The sequence below is a fragment of the Pleurodeles waltl genome, chromosome 11 (genome assembly GCF_031143425.1).
Source record: "Pleurodeles waltl isolate 20211129_DDA chromosome 11, aPleWal1.hap1.20221129, whole genome shotgun sequence".
Taxonomy (NCBI): domain Eukaryota; kingdom Metazoa; phylum Chordata; class Amphibia; order Caudata; family Salamandridae; genus Pleurodeles; species Pleurodeles waltl.
This window is the reverse complement of record NC_090450.1, coordinates 909,298,746-909,316,612: the sequence shown is the minus strand read 5'-3', so window position 1 is coordinate 909,316,612 and position 17,867 is coordinate 909,298,746. Positions and strand designations below refer to the sequence as shown.

The 17,867-nt window shown below is 48.2% G+C and overlaps 1 protein-coding gene across 5 annotated transcripts in view; it reads left to right on the top strand.

Moving 5' to 3' along the window:
* The first annotated feature begins 224 nt into the window (after nucleotides 1–224).
* TCTN1 (tectonic family member 1) overlaps nucleotides 225–17,867 on the top strand; it is a 275,107-nt gene continuing 257,464 nt past the window's right edge. For 2 of the 5 annotated variants that reach the window (XM_069214867.1, XM_069214866.1), the window contains exon 1: nucleotides 225–719. In XM_069214867.1, the coding sequence (XP_069070968.1) occupies nucleotides 353–719 (367 nt within the window). In that variant the 5' untranslated portion in view covers nucleotides 225–352. Of the gene's footprint in view, nucleotides 720–4,141; nucleotides 4,469–4,723; nucleotides 5,082–5,603; nucleotides 5,721–17,867 lie in introns of those variants that run through there. The other 3 variants (XM_069214868.1, XM_069214870.1, XM_069214869.1) reach the window with 3 other exon arrangements.

Below are 17,867 nucleotides of genomic sequence, written 5' to 3'. Positions count from 1 at the left end.
ATAACAACACATTGAGTTTCGCTTATTTCCGTCGATGTATCGACAATGTTTGTTTAGCTTGATGGTTTTTTGATACTTCCACACTTCTACCCGCATTGGCAATACTGCGTCAATATGGCCGCCGCGTAGAGCACATCACGGAGCATATATCATTTACTTGCAACTCACCTTTTCCGTGGTGTATTCATCATTTTGTCCTTCTTCGATGTTTGTGGTGAATAGGGCTATAGAAAACAACATGGGCTCTTGTAGTTCCCGTCATGCTGCGCGTCCTTGGTTTCCAGGATGGCGGTAGTTGTTTATAGTTACCGGACATAGGAGCTGCCGTTGCCTCGGGTGTTATTGCTGGGCCATGCTGGTCTACGTTTTTGTTTTGATATTGGCTCACGGGAGCTCAGGCATCGCGGCACAGAGCACCTTGGCATGGCTAGACACCGGGCCCGAGACGGCGGAAGGCGACTTGGAGTTAGAAACATTGGAGACCGGGACTCTTGACGTCTCACCCCCTCCTGATCCCACAGAGTTCCTCGATGCTTCATCTCATCCTGACCCGACTCAGGCACCTGGAGAGCTCTCTTCGTCCATCCCCTGGGGGGACCGAGCAGCCCCTCCCGACTCCGCCCAGGACCATGGAGATCCCTTTTCCCCTCCACCAGTCGGGGCATTCCCTGGATCTGCTCGCGATGCGGTCTCCGTTCTTCCAGCACCTGTAACCGACAGTAGGTATCCTCTACCTGCCAGCAGATCCGACTCACCATTTTTTAAGACAAAACGGATTTACTTTAGCAGTCTCCCGACTGAAATTGCATCTTCCATGAAAGTCTCACATGGAAAATGCAGTCCTCCGATTTTATTTTCAAAATCTCCCTATTTCTATATTAATAATGTTGGCAGGTATGGTCAATTCGCCAGCGTGGCCCACTTGTACTCTGGGAAATCACTATGGGCGGCACTGAATAGTGTTAGGCGTCAGCCACATGGTGGTAGTAATGGATTTTGGGCTGCACTATTCGTTCTACCCTGGGTCAGTGTATATGTAATACATGGTGGAAATACGTGTTTTTTTTTGGTACTCCCCTCAACTGCACCACAAACAGTACATTTTAACAAGGCTGCTGTGTATGTGATTAACCGTATCCGTGCTTTTTAAGTCGCTGATACATCATACTTGTAATGGCACACCGTATTATCATCATGTTTTAATAGGGCTGCGGCGCTAAAAATGGAAAGTATACATTTTTTTCGCAGGTCTGATATTCGTTTGGGCAGTAAAATCAGTTGTATGTTTATGTAATTCTGAAAAAATGTGCCATGTGGTGAGGTTGATTCTCAGCAAGTCCTTATTTTTTAGTCATTTGTACTCTGCGTTGTGTCATTTAGCATCTTGTTTTCCGTTATAAGCAGGACCCTTGGATTATACAATTCTGCATCCATGGTGATTTCTGCATTACTATGGATTTGCTGCATTTACCACACAATCCATCATTTGCTGCAAAATGTATAGATTTTAGCAAAAACCTACTTTGTTTCTAACTTAATCGGAACAAAAGTTACTATCCTCCCTTTACTGCAAAATTTAGAGATTTTTGCAAAAATAGCAAAAACTATTTTGTTTCTAACTACTAAGGAACAAAAGTTACTAAAATCACAGCGACACGTTTTGCTGTGCTTTGGAAGGCCGTGTGATGTAAAAGTTGACAGGCCACATTTCAGTTGCTTGTTTCTGTTTTTAAATGTTAACCTGGTACTAATGAGGGGAAACTTTTGCCAAGCCAATATTTACATATGTAAAAATTGACATATTTATGAAGTAATTCAATCGTGTTTTATTACGTCACATATTTTGCCTTTTCTTGCTGCATAATTTAGTCAACCATGGAACATAATTTGGTCCTCCCAGGCGGCATTATAATTCCAGTGGCGCTGATTATAATTGTGGACCGACTCGTTCCAGCACGCTCCACCTGCCTGAAAAAACAGGACTTGCAGAAGATAACCCTCATTACACTAGTTAAAAATAAAGGTTTAAGTGTGATATTACCAGCACTTCTTAGCAGGGCTGCTGTTCCTTTCTTCGCAGTCCGACAAGACCAGTGCTTTCCTGCAGGACTGTCACAACTTTTATGGTAAAGTGCCAGCACTTTTCAACACAAAGCAAATGTTTACTAACAAGGATGTTTAATCAGTATTCTCTATTAGAGCTTGTAATGATCAAACCAACGCTGCTGTCATAAATCAATAAATATTACATTTCAGTTCAGACTTTTAGAGCTTAAGACATGCATTGTAGGTAGCCCGCTTTTTAAACAAGCATTGGCATAGCTAATGGGTCTTGCCTAATAGCTTTAACAATTGCTTTTTGCGTAATCGTACGGCACTGGGGGGCAGTGGTGATATGTGGCCTGGGCATGAGGTGCAGCAGCGTTCCTTGTTCTGACAGTCTTGCGACAAGCTGCGGACCAGATGAGGCAGACTGGAGAGCCTGGAGCAAAACCCCATGGGGTCTGCGTAGAGGCTGTTCAGACCAGAATAGGACTGTTTCCGCTGGTGGCAAGAGGCTGGACTATGGTCAGAGAATAAAAACAAGGTGTAGGGTATGGCTGTGAGTGCTGAGGTAATGCAGGGAAGGGTGGGTGGATGAATGTGAAAGCAACATGGGGTTGGGTGGGGAGGATGGATGTAAAAGCAAAATGGGCAAGGAGCGGGCTGCTTTCAAAGTCCTACGAACTGCGTTTAAATGTAGCACAGTGGATGTTCGATTACTAACTAAACAAGATGGCATACCCCAGATGTGGAATGACAATAAGTTGTACTGGTTGTCATGCTCTGGGTTTGGCACCGGGTTGGCCGCTGCAGCTGACAAGCTGTGGACCGGGAGAGGCAAACAGGAGCGCCTCGAGCAAAGTCCCAGGAGACATGTGCAGAGCATGGATAAAGCTGAGGGTTTTGAAAGTGGCGATTGCAGACAGGAGAGCCTGCAGCAAAGTCCCTTGAGGCTGGTGCAGAGCATGTTCGGACCAGAGTAGGACTGTTTCCGTAGCGGTTGACAGGCTAGACGCTGTTTGAAGAAAAAAAAAAAAGAGGGAAGGTTGGGCTGTGAGCACTGAGGTAACACAGGGAAGGGTGGGAGGATGGATGTGAAAGCAAGATGGGGTTTGGTGGGGGAATGGATACGAAAGCAACGCAGGCGAGGAGTGGGGCTGCTTCCATATTCCTATGGACTGTGATTAAATGTAGCGCCGTGGATGCTTGATTACTAACTAAACAAATGGCATAACCCAGATGTGGAATGCCAATAAGTTGTCCTGGATGTCAGGCTCTGGGTTTGGCACCCGGATGGCCACAGCAGCCAACAAGCTGTGGACTGGGTGAGGCAGACGGGTGAGCATTGAGCTAAGTCCCAGGAGGCCTGTGCAGAGCATGGATATAGCAGGGTGTTTTAAAAGTGGTGATAAAAAGCGGCAATACGGAATGCTGCTAACAAGTTAGTTGGCAACATCAATTAGCAGGGTCGGGTAAGAGAAGAAACCAACACAAACTAGTTGGGGAGGTGGGAAGAAAGAGACTAGTGATAGCTAGTCAAAACACATGCACTCTTCTGAAATGTAGTTTCCCAATTAAAAAAAGAGTCCCTAAGGCAGACAATAAAACAAGATAAGTGGAAGGCGACAAGTACTGGGGCACTGCTAAGTAGGTGTGAATGAAATACAAAAGGGTGGGACAAAAAACAAACATTAACCACTTGGAAGTATTTTTAAACAACACATTAACAAACAAATAGCAAGCAAGAGGTGGGCTGTAAGCCCACAGATTAGGTATTACACATCTCGAGACGGTGCAAGCACCGTCTAGGCTCAACCTAAAAGCATATTGCATGTGCTCATCACTGAAACATGGCATTAAACAGACCCTCCAGCATATTGCGATTTCACAGTTCACAAAATTTCCACAATATTTGTGAACTACCTCGATGCCTGCGTAATTTAACTTGGTGTGAAAAATGCCATCGGCCAGTATTTTCTCCCTATCGTGTTTGCATTAATGTTCCCTTAGGGTACAAAATGCACATTAAAGGCATGTAATTAAGTGCCTCTGTGGTGGCGTGGTCTGGCTGTCCTGCAAGATGGCCGCCACTCTGTGAGACTGCAGGGCAGGGGCACAAATCCTTTTATAATCAGGACCGATCGGCTGCAGAGGCGCTTTTTTCAATGCACAACGTGTGCTGAACTTCTGAGGAGGAGAGTGCTGGCATAGCGGGGCCAGCTCGGTAGCGCACAACATGAGCAGACCCGATTACCCTGCTGACGGTGAGGCCTGGCGGCGAGGCCTATGCCTCGTGGACCGCCAGGGGACATACTTGCTGGGCGGAGCCCCGAGGTGGACCGGCAAAGGAGGAAAACAGCGTGGGTGGTATTGACTGCCCTCCCCCCCGTCCCGGATGACGAGAGCTGGTGCTCGAGAGCTGCAGGTACCCCTGAGACCCTCATGCGTGACAGGCAGAGTGTGCTTGCGGGACGGTGCCGGCAGAAAGGGCTAGGCAGTGGGCCCTGCAGGTGAGAGTACTGACATGGCGGGGCCCGGGATTGAGCCAGTGGTGATGGGTGTTGCCTAACTCTGCCCCCCCCCCCCTCTCGGTGGCTGGCGGAGGACCTGCAGGGTGCGCCGGGCCACGTTCCGGACCCTCTGGAGGTACCAGCGCGTATTAGACGCGTGACGCTCTGCATGCCCTGCTTGGCTGGCCCCTTGTGGTGCGCCGCCTTGCACGTGGCTGCTGGGGGGAGTGGTATAAACGGAGGGCAGATGCCTCTCCCTGCTGCGGGCGCAGGTTGAAGAGCTACCCGCGTGGGCGGACGATGATCTGGGAATCCCGGACCCTGGTGAAGGATCAGAGGGCCACGATGTCGGGAGTTGACTGAGTGCGGAAAAGAGGAGCGGGTAGCTTGTCAGGCGCTCTGTTGGTGGCCTCCGGTGCGGTATGCCTCTTGATCGCGGAGCCTGTGGGTGCCTGGTGCTGGACTAGACATCTGCGGTGTCGGCTTTGGACTGTGCGGCCCCCTGGGGGTAAAATCCTGCTACGATGGGTAAGGCTGACCACAAATAGTCTAAGCTATCTTTTGACAAAAAACAAACATTAACCACTTGGAAGTTTTTTTAAACAACACATTAACAAACAAATAGCAAGCAAGAGGTGGGCTGTAAGCCCACAATTCAGGTATTACACATCTCGAGACGGTGCAAGCACCGTCTAGGCTCAACCTAAAAGCATATTGCATGTGCTCATCACTGAAACATGGCATTAAGCAGACCCTCCAGCATATTGCAATTTCACAGTTCACAAAATTTCCACAATATTTGTGAACTACCTCGATGCCTGCGTAATTTAACTTGGTGTGAAAAATGCCATCGGCCAGTATTTTCTCCCTATCGTGTTTGCATTAATGTTCCCTTAGGGTACAAAATGCACATTAATTGCACGTAATTAAGTGCCTCTGTTGTGGCGTGGTCTGGCTGTCCTGCAAGATGGCCGCCACTCTGTGAGACTGCAGGGCAGGGGTACAAATCCTTTTATAATCAGGAAAGATCGGCTGCCCGAGGCGCTTTTTTCCGGTGCGGCATGCCTCTTGATCGCGGAGCCTGTGGGTTCCTGGTGCTGGACTAGACGTCTGTGGTGTCGGCTTTGGACTGTGCGGCCCCCTGGGGGTAAAATCCTGCTATGATGGGTAAGGCTGACCACAAATAGTCTAAGCTATCTTTTGAGGGCAAAAAAAAGTGCATCCAAGCGGGCAAATCAACGGATGAACTGCCTCAGGAGGAAGAATCTCAGTTGACCTCAGTGAAAGCTATGTTTCTGGACCTTAAGCACAGCCTGGGGGGAATAGATGCTAAGCTAGACCACCTGTCGGATCAAATGGGCCGCTTAAAAGATAGGGTGGATGATCATGATGCTTGTCTTGAGCGGGTGGAATCTCGCACTTCAGACTTGGAGGCCGGTCGGCGCGGGGAGAGTGAGCAGCTTCTCCAAATGGAGTGGGTGCTGGAAGTAATCCGGTATAAAAACGAATACCTTGAAGCCCGCTCAAGACGTAACAACATCCGCATCTTAGGTCTCCCGGAATCGACAGCCATGGGATGTATAGAGGATTATGTGGAGGCTATGCTGTCTGCGCTTTCCCTGGTGAGCTTTCCCCTGTGCTGGTGGTGGAGCAGGCGCTGTGGTCGCTTGGTTCACTGCCGCCACCCGGGGTGCTGACACGTCCTATAATTGCACGCCTTCTAAACTACAGAGACGGAGACACTGTATGCCTTGACTGCGAGCGCTGACCCATCGTCTACAAATAATAATGAGCTTAGCATCTTCCCGGACTACACCCCTGGCATGCAGGGGGCTCGCCGGGCATCCCTCTCGCTTAAGCGCAATCTGAGCCATATGGACGCTAAATACTCCCTTATTTACCCGTGTTCAGCACAAGGGTAAACTAAATTTTTTCATAGACCTGAAGCAGGCTTCACAATTTGTGAAAACCATTCCAAAAAGAGAGGTTCCGGTGTGTCCGCAGGACAATGAAGCAGATGGAAGTAAGCTTAGTGACAATGACCGAAAACAGCAGTCTCTGGTGGGCGTCCGTGAACCATGACTGCGCCCTATGGCCTGCCAGGGCCTGCACGCGTACTGCACTCAGGTGACAGCCTGCCCGTTAGACCCCTGGTGATGCAGCAGCTCCTGCCCACCCACCCATACAGGGTGGGAAGTCTGATGGCCACATCTGCACCCCGTTGGATGAGTCTAAATAAGATGTTCACTGTTTTGGGGAGGGGATGATTTTGGGCAGGGGTGGGATGGGTGGTCTGGCTCAATTGGGGGGTGGCAGTTGTTTTGTTGGTTGCTATGTTTGATGTTCTCCCTCTGTTTTTTCTAACCTGTACCTATCTACCCTCGCAGCTGATTCGATGTGCGGATGGGTTATGGTGGTTGCAGCGAGGTTGCGATGTCTGCCACAATGCCACCCAGTGATGTGATACCTGTGAGATGCTTGACCTGGAATGTTCAGGGGCTGAATGATGGTCACAAGATGAGGCTAGTATCGGCTTATATGCAGCGCCACGCGATAGACCTATGCATGCTTCGAGAAACCCACCTGACTAATGCCACGAAACATAGGGTGAGGGCTGGATGGATTGGAGAAAGTCATGTGGCAGCGTACTCGAGCTATGCGAGGGGGTAGCCATCCTGCTTAAAAAGGGGCTGCAGTGGCGAACTGAGAAAGTGCTTACAGACCCGCTTGGACGCTATGTTATGCTGCAGGGTACATTACAAGACAGGCCGCCGTTTCAACTGGTCTCGGCATATGGTCACAACGTGAATGACCTGGAGTTCTTTGAAGAGGTTTGGTGCCTGGTGGGCTCCCCGGGCTTGGGGTCTTTGCTATGGGGAGGCGATTTCAATGCTGTGTTGGATTCGGAGGCAGATCATGAGAGCCGGGCATGGCATCAACGTGTTGCAGCAGCTAAGGCCTTATCATTGATCATGGCCGAGGGTGAAGCATGGTGCTGAGAGAGAGAGAGGACATGCCTTTATGCAGTACACAACAGCTGGCCACGCATTGATAGATGGTTGGGAACCAGGGATGTTGAGTTATGGACAGAGTATATTGAACATTTGCCTTGCACTCTGTCAGATCACGCTCTGGTTGTATTGGAGCTGCGGATTCCTGGAGGCCTGCGACACAAATTCATGTGGCGGCTACCCCACGGCGTGCTCAGATATCAAGCCTTTAGGGAGGAGGTTAGAGCCAATATAGTGGAATACTTTACTGTCAATCAGGGCTCGGTATCATCGGCGGGCACCTTATGGGAGGTATTGAAGGTGGTGATCCAGGGGGGGGGGGTGTCTGGCCAAGCAGCACGGTGTGCTAAAAGTGAATTGGCAGATTTAGAGGCCCAGCTGGCCATGCTGGAGAAACAAATGTGTGAAGATATGTCTAGCGCCCTCTTAGTTGAGGTAAGAGAGAAGTTATCACATTATGAGGAGATGGCAATCTGTGAGGTCTGTTTTCTGGGAAAAGAAGCCAGGGTTAGATGGTACAGGGAGGGCTAGAGGGCCAGTAAGACCCTGGCAGCAATGTTATGACGGCTGTGGGCCAGGAATTATATTGTTGAGCTACTGGACTCGGCCGGTGTACGCCATGCTGAATCTGAGGGGGACAAGCAGGTGCTAACTGGCTTTGTGCCTCCCTTTACTCCCAATTGGTGAGGCTGTACCCGGAGACATACACAGAATATTTTGATGACATTAGCCTGCTCTGGCTCAAAAATATATGCACAGGCAGTATGTAGACTCACCGTTCACATTGAGGACATCATCAGGTTATCCGTGGCCTGCCGGGAGACAGGGCCGCTGGCTTGGATGGACTCTCAGCGGCTTTTATAAGGAATATGCAGACCTATTGGTACCCCACCTACTTGCGGTATATGCGGAGGCACTTGAGAATGGGGTTCTCCCGCCTTCGCTGCGTGAAGCCCTATTTGTTACCATATTGAAACCAGGTAAAGACCTGTGCCTTTGCGACTCATATAGGCCATTATCACTTATCAACATAGACAATAAGATACTAGCGAAGCTAATTGCGACTCGACTGCAGCCCCTGCTCCCGCCTCTGGTGCTACCGGACCAATCTGTTTTTTTGCCTGGCCGTTCAACCTTATATAACCTCCGTACTTTCTTTGCAGTGACCCGAATGTGGAACCCTGATGATTGCGTTGCAGCTGTGTTCCTTGAGACCACAAAGGCGTTTGACTCTCCTGAGTGGCCTATATGTTCGGCCTATTGACAAGGGTGGGACTGAGCCCTAGGTGCATCCAGTTAATCCGCTTATTGTACTCGGCACCAGTGGCAAGATTGAGAATCAATAGGATAATATCAGAACCTTTCCTAGGAACTCTACAGGGCTGCCCCCCTTTGCAATTGATATTCGCAGTGGCGATGGAGCCACTGACCGCGCGTTTGAGACAACATCATAACCACAGGGGATTGGCATTCAGACAACGCCCGGTCCTGGTCTCTATGTATGCCGATGATGTTTCATTATATGTGCAGGATCCACATCTTCATCTTGACATACTGGTAGACAAGATTGCACGCTTTGGTCAGCTCTCTGAGATTACAATAAACTGGTATAAAATCAGTGGTTCTGCCCCTGTTGGCCGCTACGACACAGTAAAGCTCAAAAGACCCCTTGAGATGGGCTGAGGGCCCGGTGCGCTATTTGGGCAACAGGAAGGTGGATGAGTTGTGGTGAGCCATTTATGGCAAGGCCATTATGTGGCTAGAGGACAAAGTGGCGGCCTGGCGCTCACTTCCACTCTCGCTGACTGGCCGTATAGCCATAGCGAAGATGGTAATCCCGCCCAAATTTCTCTACTTGTTTATCAATATTCCCCTCGCTCTCACGTCCAACTTCCTGAGGAGGCTTCGTTCTTCACTAATAACGCTGGTCTGGGCGGGTATACAGCCCAGAATCGCATGGAAAAAGCTAATACAGGCGTTTGAACTGGGTGGTCCGGGTGGTCTGGTCCTGGAACTTTATTATAACTGCGTACAGGCACATTTTGTGCATTTTTGGATACACCCCATAAAATATCTACCGCATTTGGTTCTGGAACACAATTCTGTTTGGCCCAACAGGCTATCTGAAGTGATGCACGGGCCACCTAGGCCTAGGGTGTGGAGTGCTGACACAGAAGCGTGCATGGCGCTGGCTTGGCGGGAGCTCCTGTGGCACGCTGGGGCTGTGGAGTCCTTTGCGCCTTCGACACCGGTGCAGGACATTGTGAACCCACAGACACTGATCGGCAGACGGATTTGTGAGCATCTGCACAACATGAGTATGGCTACCTTGAGGTCTTGGTATTGGGAAGGCTCATTCATCTCCCCGGAAGCTGTGCTTTGTGAGCTGCATGATACTGCGCTACATCGCTTAACTTATCTAATAATCCGAGCGCTTTTGTGGGCTAGATATCCTGTTTTCCCTGGGGCAACCTTGGTGTGTCACACCCTGGAACTGGTGTACAAGTCCCCGTCCCCTCGTAGACTTATCACAGGCCTGTATGTATGCATGCAGATGACTGCGCCCTCGACAACGCCCAAGGCCAGAGCGCAGTGGGAGGTGGACATGGGTGAGACCCTTCTGGATGATGTGTGGCGTTATTGCTGTGCGCATATGCAAGAGCTTTCCCCTTTTAAGTAGGATGATATAGCTGCGAGGACCTCTCTATTCCATTTCCATCTTCCTTCCTCCCTCTGTTCTTTTTTTCCCTTCTATTGTTTACTGGTGCAGATAGTGACATGTATGGTTGAGCTATACAACTCTTTTCTGCTTATGTTTTGCCTACACAACCTTATGCTACGTGGTTAGTCACCGGTAATGGAACAAGGGTGGCTATAGGACTACAAGTTGATTGTAATATACAACACAAGGCATGGTTACTATAAGTTGCTCAATATGCGCTTTGACCGGGGGGGAAAAAAAATTAAGTGCCCCTGTCTGTCTTCAGTGAAACCTTTGTGCTTCTGTTCTCCTTTACCCTGCAGTATTTTGCTACTGCCTGCCTGGGGAGTCCGAGGATGGGGAACACTGATAACCATCAAAGGTAAACTCATCAGTAAGGGGCCTGGCTACCCTTGTCTCCTCTACAGCTTGGGAATTGTATTCCAATGACCATACATGGAAACACTAGCATAATGAAAAATGGGTGTTTGGAAGACCGGCTGTAGCGATGCAACAGGCTGTATCGAATCTACACAGGGGGCCTGGAGTCTGACAGTCATTTTTGATGGTAATTTGTTGGTCAAACCACCAGAGAGTAGAAACTTTTTAACCACCTGGGCTACCCTCTCTCACACAAAAATAGCCATGACCTTACAGTACAAATGCCACATCTAAATACTAGGAGGTATCCACTTGGGTCTCCCTAGCAAGGCACTTATGAAACTACAAAAAGCCCAGAAGCCGCAACTATGTCATCTCTAAACATAAATATTCTGACAACTGGGCTCTTCACAGGCTGCAGTTAAACAACACTCTGGCTTCAGAGCTGTTCCGCACAAAGAGGATGGCTCATCGCAGAGCAGATCAGCTACCTGCAGAATTAATACCTAAGAAATCTCTCCATAAACCTAATACCTGCATTTCAGGTGAATAGTAATTGGGGTGCAAACAAGGCAGCCCTCTCTTCCTCTTCTATCTTATTTGTTTTATCAGGAATTTCCAGGTGGGCCCACACAGTAGTCTGGACCAGTGTGCAGCTGATAAGTTAAACAGAATGAAATATAATGCATTACAATGCATTCTGTTTGTCTTCTGTTCTTGCCTCATGCAGAGCCTGGGCAGGGTCAAGGAGCAGACTTGAGTGCAGCAGAAGCAGTGTCTCTGGTGGGATCAAGCTGCTTCTCAGAGGGGAGACTAGACTCAGTTTAAAGGTCAAATGTGTATGCTTACATTCATGGCTTAATATGCACGGAACAGCATTTGGATAGAGGTGGAGACACCAGGCAGTACTGTAAATATGAGTCACCTGAGATTTCAGTGCCTTGGAGTTAGAGAGGCTAAAGGGGGTGAGGGGTGCACAGCAGAGTATAATTGTAAGACGGGAACTGATGAGGAAATTCTTCTGGTACCTCCAGGCACCAGGTGGCACAGTCATATGGGGGACTGCACAGTGTATCTAGAGCCAACAGAGCTGGGGCTGATTCAATTCGGTTTCACTATGTGCGGGGGCAGGTACATTAAATCATGGGTGGGGGGCAGGTGTGTATTGGCTGAGGTGGGGCAGCGGTTTGGGTGTCAGGATGGTGGTGACACATGTAGTAGCTTTCCGGGAAGGTGGGTAGCAACTGAGTTGAAGCCACAGTTGTGAGGGCAGGTATCAGGCAGGAGGTGACCACTGTGAGGGTAGGTGTGTGGCAGTCAGACATAGTGAAACAGGGGTGCATGTAGTAGCAAGTGGGTTGGTACACATGATTTAACAAATATTGGCAAAGTCAATAGGTCTCATCTGTGAGGTGAGAGCTATTGGCTTTGTAAATGTTTTTTTAATTTTTTTTTATCCGCGATGTACAGCAGTGCAGCTGCCTGCAGTCTGGTTGAAAGAAAAATAAGTTTTTTTTTTTTTTTTTTTTTTTTTTAAAGAGCAGTGATGTAGCCAAAGCTGCCTGCATCAATTTGTTTTAAATTACTGGTGGGAGGGAGGGTGGGATGGGAGGCAAGATGGACGGGAGAGGGCGTGTGTGGGGGTAACACAAACAACGAAGGGTATGGCAAAAAAGCACTATGACATGGCCAGCGCTGGCTGCGACACAGCACTTTTTAAAAATTTTATTGAGAGGTGTAAGGCAACACATCGGGAGGCAACGAGAAGGTTGTGTGGGTCAACACGGACAAAGGAGGGTGTGAGGAAATAAATTGCTGTGACGTGGCTAGCAGTGTCAAAGCCAGAGTCTTTTTAGGTCGAGCCTAGGCAGCACATGTGCTGTCTCGTCAAGACGTGCTATATTCACTTTGTGAGTTTCTAGCCTGCCCACCGCTTCTAATTGGTAACTTTTGCTGTCGTTTGCAAAGGCTTGCTTGTATGTGGTTGTTGTTGCTTTCATGTCCCTCCTTTTTGTGTGTTGTCGCTGCCCACAGAGCAAAGTTGCATTACTTGTCTCCTTTCACTTGTGTGCATTTATGTTTTGTTGTGCACAGTATTTTTTTTCTGTTTCTGTTTGCAGCAGGTATTCTTTTTGTTCTTTGTTGTCTCGGCAATATGGAAAGTGTTTTTGCCAGAAGCTGGACACACACGCCTACTGCCCAGCTCCTCTAAGAAACGTACGCGTGTGAATGTTGTCTGTTAACCTCTTAGCTGCTGGGCCTCCCCCCGAGTGCTGAGCCCTTTTTTGGCTGTTTGGGGTAGTTCGCGCTTAGGCCTTCATAACTTTTTGTCCACATTAGCTATCCACGCCACATTTGCGTCCTTTTTTTCCAACATCCTAGGGATTCTAATGGTACCTAGAGTTTGTGGTTTCCCCTGGTGGAGACCAAGAAATTAGCCAAAATACAGTGAATTTTTTTTTTTTAAATGGGAAAAAGGGGCTGCCGAAGAAGGCTTGTGGTTTTTTTCCCTGAAAATGGCATCTACAAAGGGTTTCTGGTGCTAAAATCACCATCTTCCCACCTTTCAGGAACAAGCAGACTTGAATCAGAAAACCACATTTTCAACACAATTTTGGCATTTTACTGGGACATACCCCATTTTTACTATTTTTGGTGCTTTCAGCCTCCTTCCAGTTAGTGACAGGAATGGGTGTGAAACCAATGCTGGATCCCGGAAAGCTAAACATTTCTGAAAAGTAGACAAAAGTCTGTAGATCCTACAAGGTTTTCCTACAGAAAATAACAGCTGAAATAAAAAAATATTGAAAGTGAGCTAAAAAAACAGAAATTTTTCTCCACGTTTTACTCTGTAACTTTTTCCTGCAATGTCAGATTTTTTTAAAGCAATATACCGTTACGTGTGCTGGACTCTTCCGGTTGCGAGGATATATAGGGCTTGTAGGTTCATCAAGATCCCTAGGTACTCAAGGCAATAAATGAGGTGCACCTTGCAATGGGTTTTCATTCTATACCGAGTATACAGCAATTCATTTGCTGAAATATAAAGAGTGAAAAATAGGTATCAAGAAAACCTTTGTATTTCCAAAATGAGCATAAGATAAGGTGTTGAGAAGCAGTGGTTATTTGCACATCTCTGAATTCCAGGGTGCCCATACTAGCATGTGAATTACAGGCCATTTCTCAAATAGACGTCTTTTTTACAGACTGTCTTACATTTGGAAAGAAAAAATGTAGAGAAAGACAAAGGGCAATAACACTTGTCTTGCTATTCTGTGTTTTCCCCCAAGTCTCCCGATAAAAATGGTACCTCACTTGCGTGGGTAGGCCTAATGCTCGCGACAGGAAACGCAACATGGACACATCACATTTTTACATTGAAATCTGACGTGTTTTTTGCAAAGTGCCTTGCTGTAGATTTTGGCCTCTAGCTCAGCTGGCACCTAGGGAAACCCAGCAAACCTTGGCATTTTTGAAAACTAGACACCTAGGGGAATCCAAGATGAGGTGACTTGTGGGGCTCTGACCAGGTTCTGTTACCCAGAATTCTTTGCAAACCTCAAAATTTGGCTAAAAAAACAAATTTTCCTCACATTTCGGTGACCGAAAGTTCTGGAATCTGAGGGGAGCCACAAATTTCCTTCCACCCAGCATTCCCCCAAGTCTCCCGATACAATTGATACCTCACTTGTGTGGGTAGGCCTAGCGCCCGCGACAGGAAATGCCCCAAAACACAACGTGGACACATCCCATTTTTTGACAGAAAACAGAGGTGTTTTTTGCAAAGTGCCTACCTGTAGATTTTGGCCTGTAGCTCAGCCGGCACCTAGGGAAACCTACCAAACCTGTGCATTTTTAAAAACTAGAGACCTAGGTGAATCCAAGATGGGGTGACTTGTGGGGCTCTGACCAGGTTCTGTTACCCAGAATCCTTTGCAAACCTCAAAATGTGGCTAAAAAAACACATGTTCCTCACATTTCGGTGACAGAAAGTTCTGGAATCTGAGAGGAGCCACAAATTTCCTTCCACCCAGCGTTCCCCCAAGTCTCCCGATAAAATTGGTACCTCACTTGTGTGGATAGGCCTGGTGCCCGCGACAGGAATAGATCACACAACGGTTAATGTTGGTCCTTACATGAGGCAGCTGTTGACCCTGGGGTGATCCATTCCTGACGCAGGCACTAGGTGTAGGCATTCAAGTGGGGTAGTGTTTTTATCAGGACAGGTGAGGAATCACTGGGTGGTAGGAATTTTGTGGATCCCAACATATTCCTCTAGTTTGTGTGACAGAAATGCGAGAAAAATAGAGTTTTTATTCAACATTTCAGCTTTGCAGGGTATTCTAGGTAAGAAAACTTTGGGGAATCCACACAAGTCACATCTCTGTGGACTCCCCCCGAATGTCTAGTTTCCAGAAATGTTTGGGTTTAGTGTGTTTCTCTATATGGCAGCCGAACCCAGGACCAAAAACACAGGTGTCTGCCTTACAAAACCAGTTTGTTTTGCGATCGATAATTTTGATGTCTCCACAATACGATTTGGGCGGTGGAATTTGGGGCTGAACTAAATTGGGGAGCTCCCAAGAGAGCACTCTCTCTCTCTGCTTGCCGCCGCATTCACCTGCTCTCTGGGTTGGGCTAACCCACTATTACCCCGTTGCACAGACTGTGCTTGCGAAGGGACAGCAGGACTGTTCTCATCACCTTCCTCATAATTTACTGGAAGAGGAGTTATCAAATGGGATTCCTCCGACTGAAAAATCACTCCCAGAGTCTGCGCCATTGTCCTATCCCTCAGATGCTGTCTCAGTATCTGATGTCTCAGTCTCTGATCCTATGTCAGAGCTGTCCTCTATAACCCGAGTGACGGAAGTAGTCATCCATCAAGATGCCATCTCTGCTATTGGCTAAACTGTTGCTCTAAAACACTAGCCTACGTAGACAGTCACAAAATCGATGGTGTGTGTGAGATAAGTGCAACAGTAGAGGCCACCTTACCTGCGCTTCTTCCCTCAATCAGCACGTTCTTTCAAGACACTCAAAAAACACCTTGTCACAAACCATTCGTCACAGTCTTTAGCAACTCCTGCGCCCAGTCCAACAATCATTATTGGTGCTCCCAGGTTTTCCTGGGGGCCGATTGCAGCCCCCAGGGAAACCACACACGTATTGACAAAAGTGAGTTATTTATATTTATATATATATATATATATATATATATATATATATATATATATATAGGTCTATCTATAGATATATACATGTAGATAGATATATCTATAGATAGATCTATATATATATATATATATATATATATATATATCCCCACACTTAATTCCCTTGGTTAAGAGAAAGACAGCACTCCGCGGGTGTGAGAAAGTAGCCTCTTTCTAGCCTTGTTACCCCCACTTTTGGCCTGTTTGTGAGTGTATGTCAGGGTGTTTCACTGTCTCACTGGGATCCTGCTAGCCAGGGCCCAGTGCTCATAGTGAAAACCCTATGTTTTTAGTATGTTTGTTATGTGTCACTGGGACCCTGCTAGTCAGGACCCCAGGGCTCATAAGTTTGTGGCCTATATGTATGCGTTCCCTGTGTGGTGCCTAACTGTCTCACTGAGGCTCTGCTAACCAGAACCTCAGTGGTTATGCTCTCTCATTTCTTTCAAATTGTCACTAACAGGCTAGTGACCAATTTTACCAATTTACATTGGCTTACTGGAACACCCTTATAATTCCCTAGTATATGGTACTGAGGTACCCAGGGTATTGGGGTTCCAGGAGATCCCTATGGGCTGCAGCATTTCTTTTGCCACCCATAGGGAGCTCTGACAATTCTTACACAGGCATGCCACTGCAGCCTGAGTGAAATAACGTCCACGTTATTTCACAGCCATTTACCACTGCACTTAAGTAACTTCTAAGTCACCTATATGTCTAACCTTTACCTGGTAAAGGTTAGGTGCAAAGTTACTTAGTGTGAGGGCACCCTGGCACTAGCCAAGGTGCCCCCACATTGTTCAGGGCAAATTCCCCGGACTTTGTGAGTGTGGGGACACCATTACACGCGTGCACTACACATAGGTCACTACCTATGTGTAGCTTCACAATGGTAACTCCGAATATGGCCATGTAACATGTCTATGATCATGGAATTGCCCCCTCTATGTAATCCTGGCATAGTTGGCACAATCCCATGATCCCAGTGGTCTGTAGCACAGACCCTGGTACTGCCTTTCCTGGGGTTTCACTGCAGCTGCTGCCAACCCCTCAGACAGGTTTCTGCCCTCCTGGGGTCCAGCCAGGCTTGTCCCAGGATGGCAGAACAAAGGACTTCCTCTGAGAGAGGGTGTTACACCCTCTCCCTTTGGAAAATGGTGTGAAGGCAGGGGAGGAGTAGCCTCCCCCAGCCTCTGGAAATGCTTTCATGGGCACACATGGTGCCCATTTCTGCATAAGCCAGTCTACACCGGTTCAGGGACCCCTTAGCCCTGCTCTGGCGCGACACTGGACAAAGGAAAGGGGAGTGACCACTCCCCTGACCTGCACCTCCCCTGGGAGGTGTCCAGAGCTCCTCCAGTGTGCTCCAGACCTCTGCCATCTTGGAAACAGAGGTGCTGCTGGCACACTGGACTGCTCTGAGTGGCCAGTGCCACCAGGTGACGTCAGAGACTCCTTCTGATAGGCTCCTTCAGGTGTTGCTAGCCTATCCTCTCTCCTAAGTAGCCAAACCCTCTTTTCTGGCTATTTAGGGTCTCTGCTTTGGGGAATTCCTTAGATAACGAATGCAAGAGCTCATCCGAGTTCCTCTGCATCTCTCTCTTCACCTTCTGCCAAGGAATCGACTGCTGACTGCGCTGGAAGCCTGCAAAACTGCAACAAAGTAGCAAAGACGACTACTGCAACTCTGTAACGCTGATCCTGCCGCCTTCTTGACTGTTTTCCTGGTGGTGCATGCTGTGGGGGTAGTCTGCCTCCTCTCTGCACTAGAAGCTCCGAAGAAATCTCCCGTGGGCCGACGGAATCGTCCCCCTGCAACCGCAGGCACCAAAGAACTGCATTACCGGTACCCTGGGTCTCCTCTCAGCACGACGAGCGAGGTCCCTTGATTCCAGCAACTCTGTCCAAGTGACTCCCACAGTCCAGTGACTCTTCAGTCCAAGTTTGGTGGAGGTAAGTCCTTGCCTTCCCACGCCAGACTGCATTGCTGGGAACCGCGACTTTT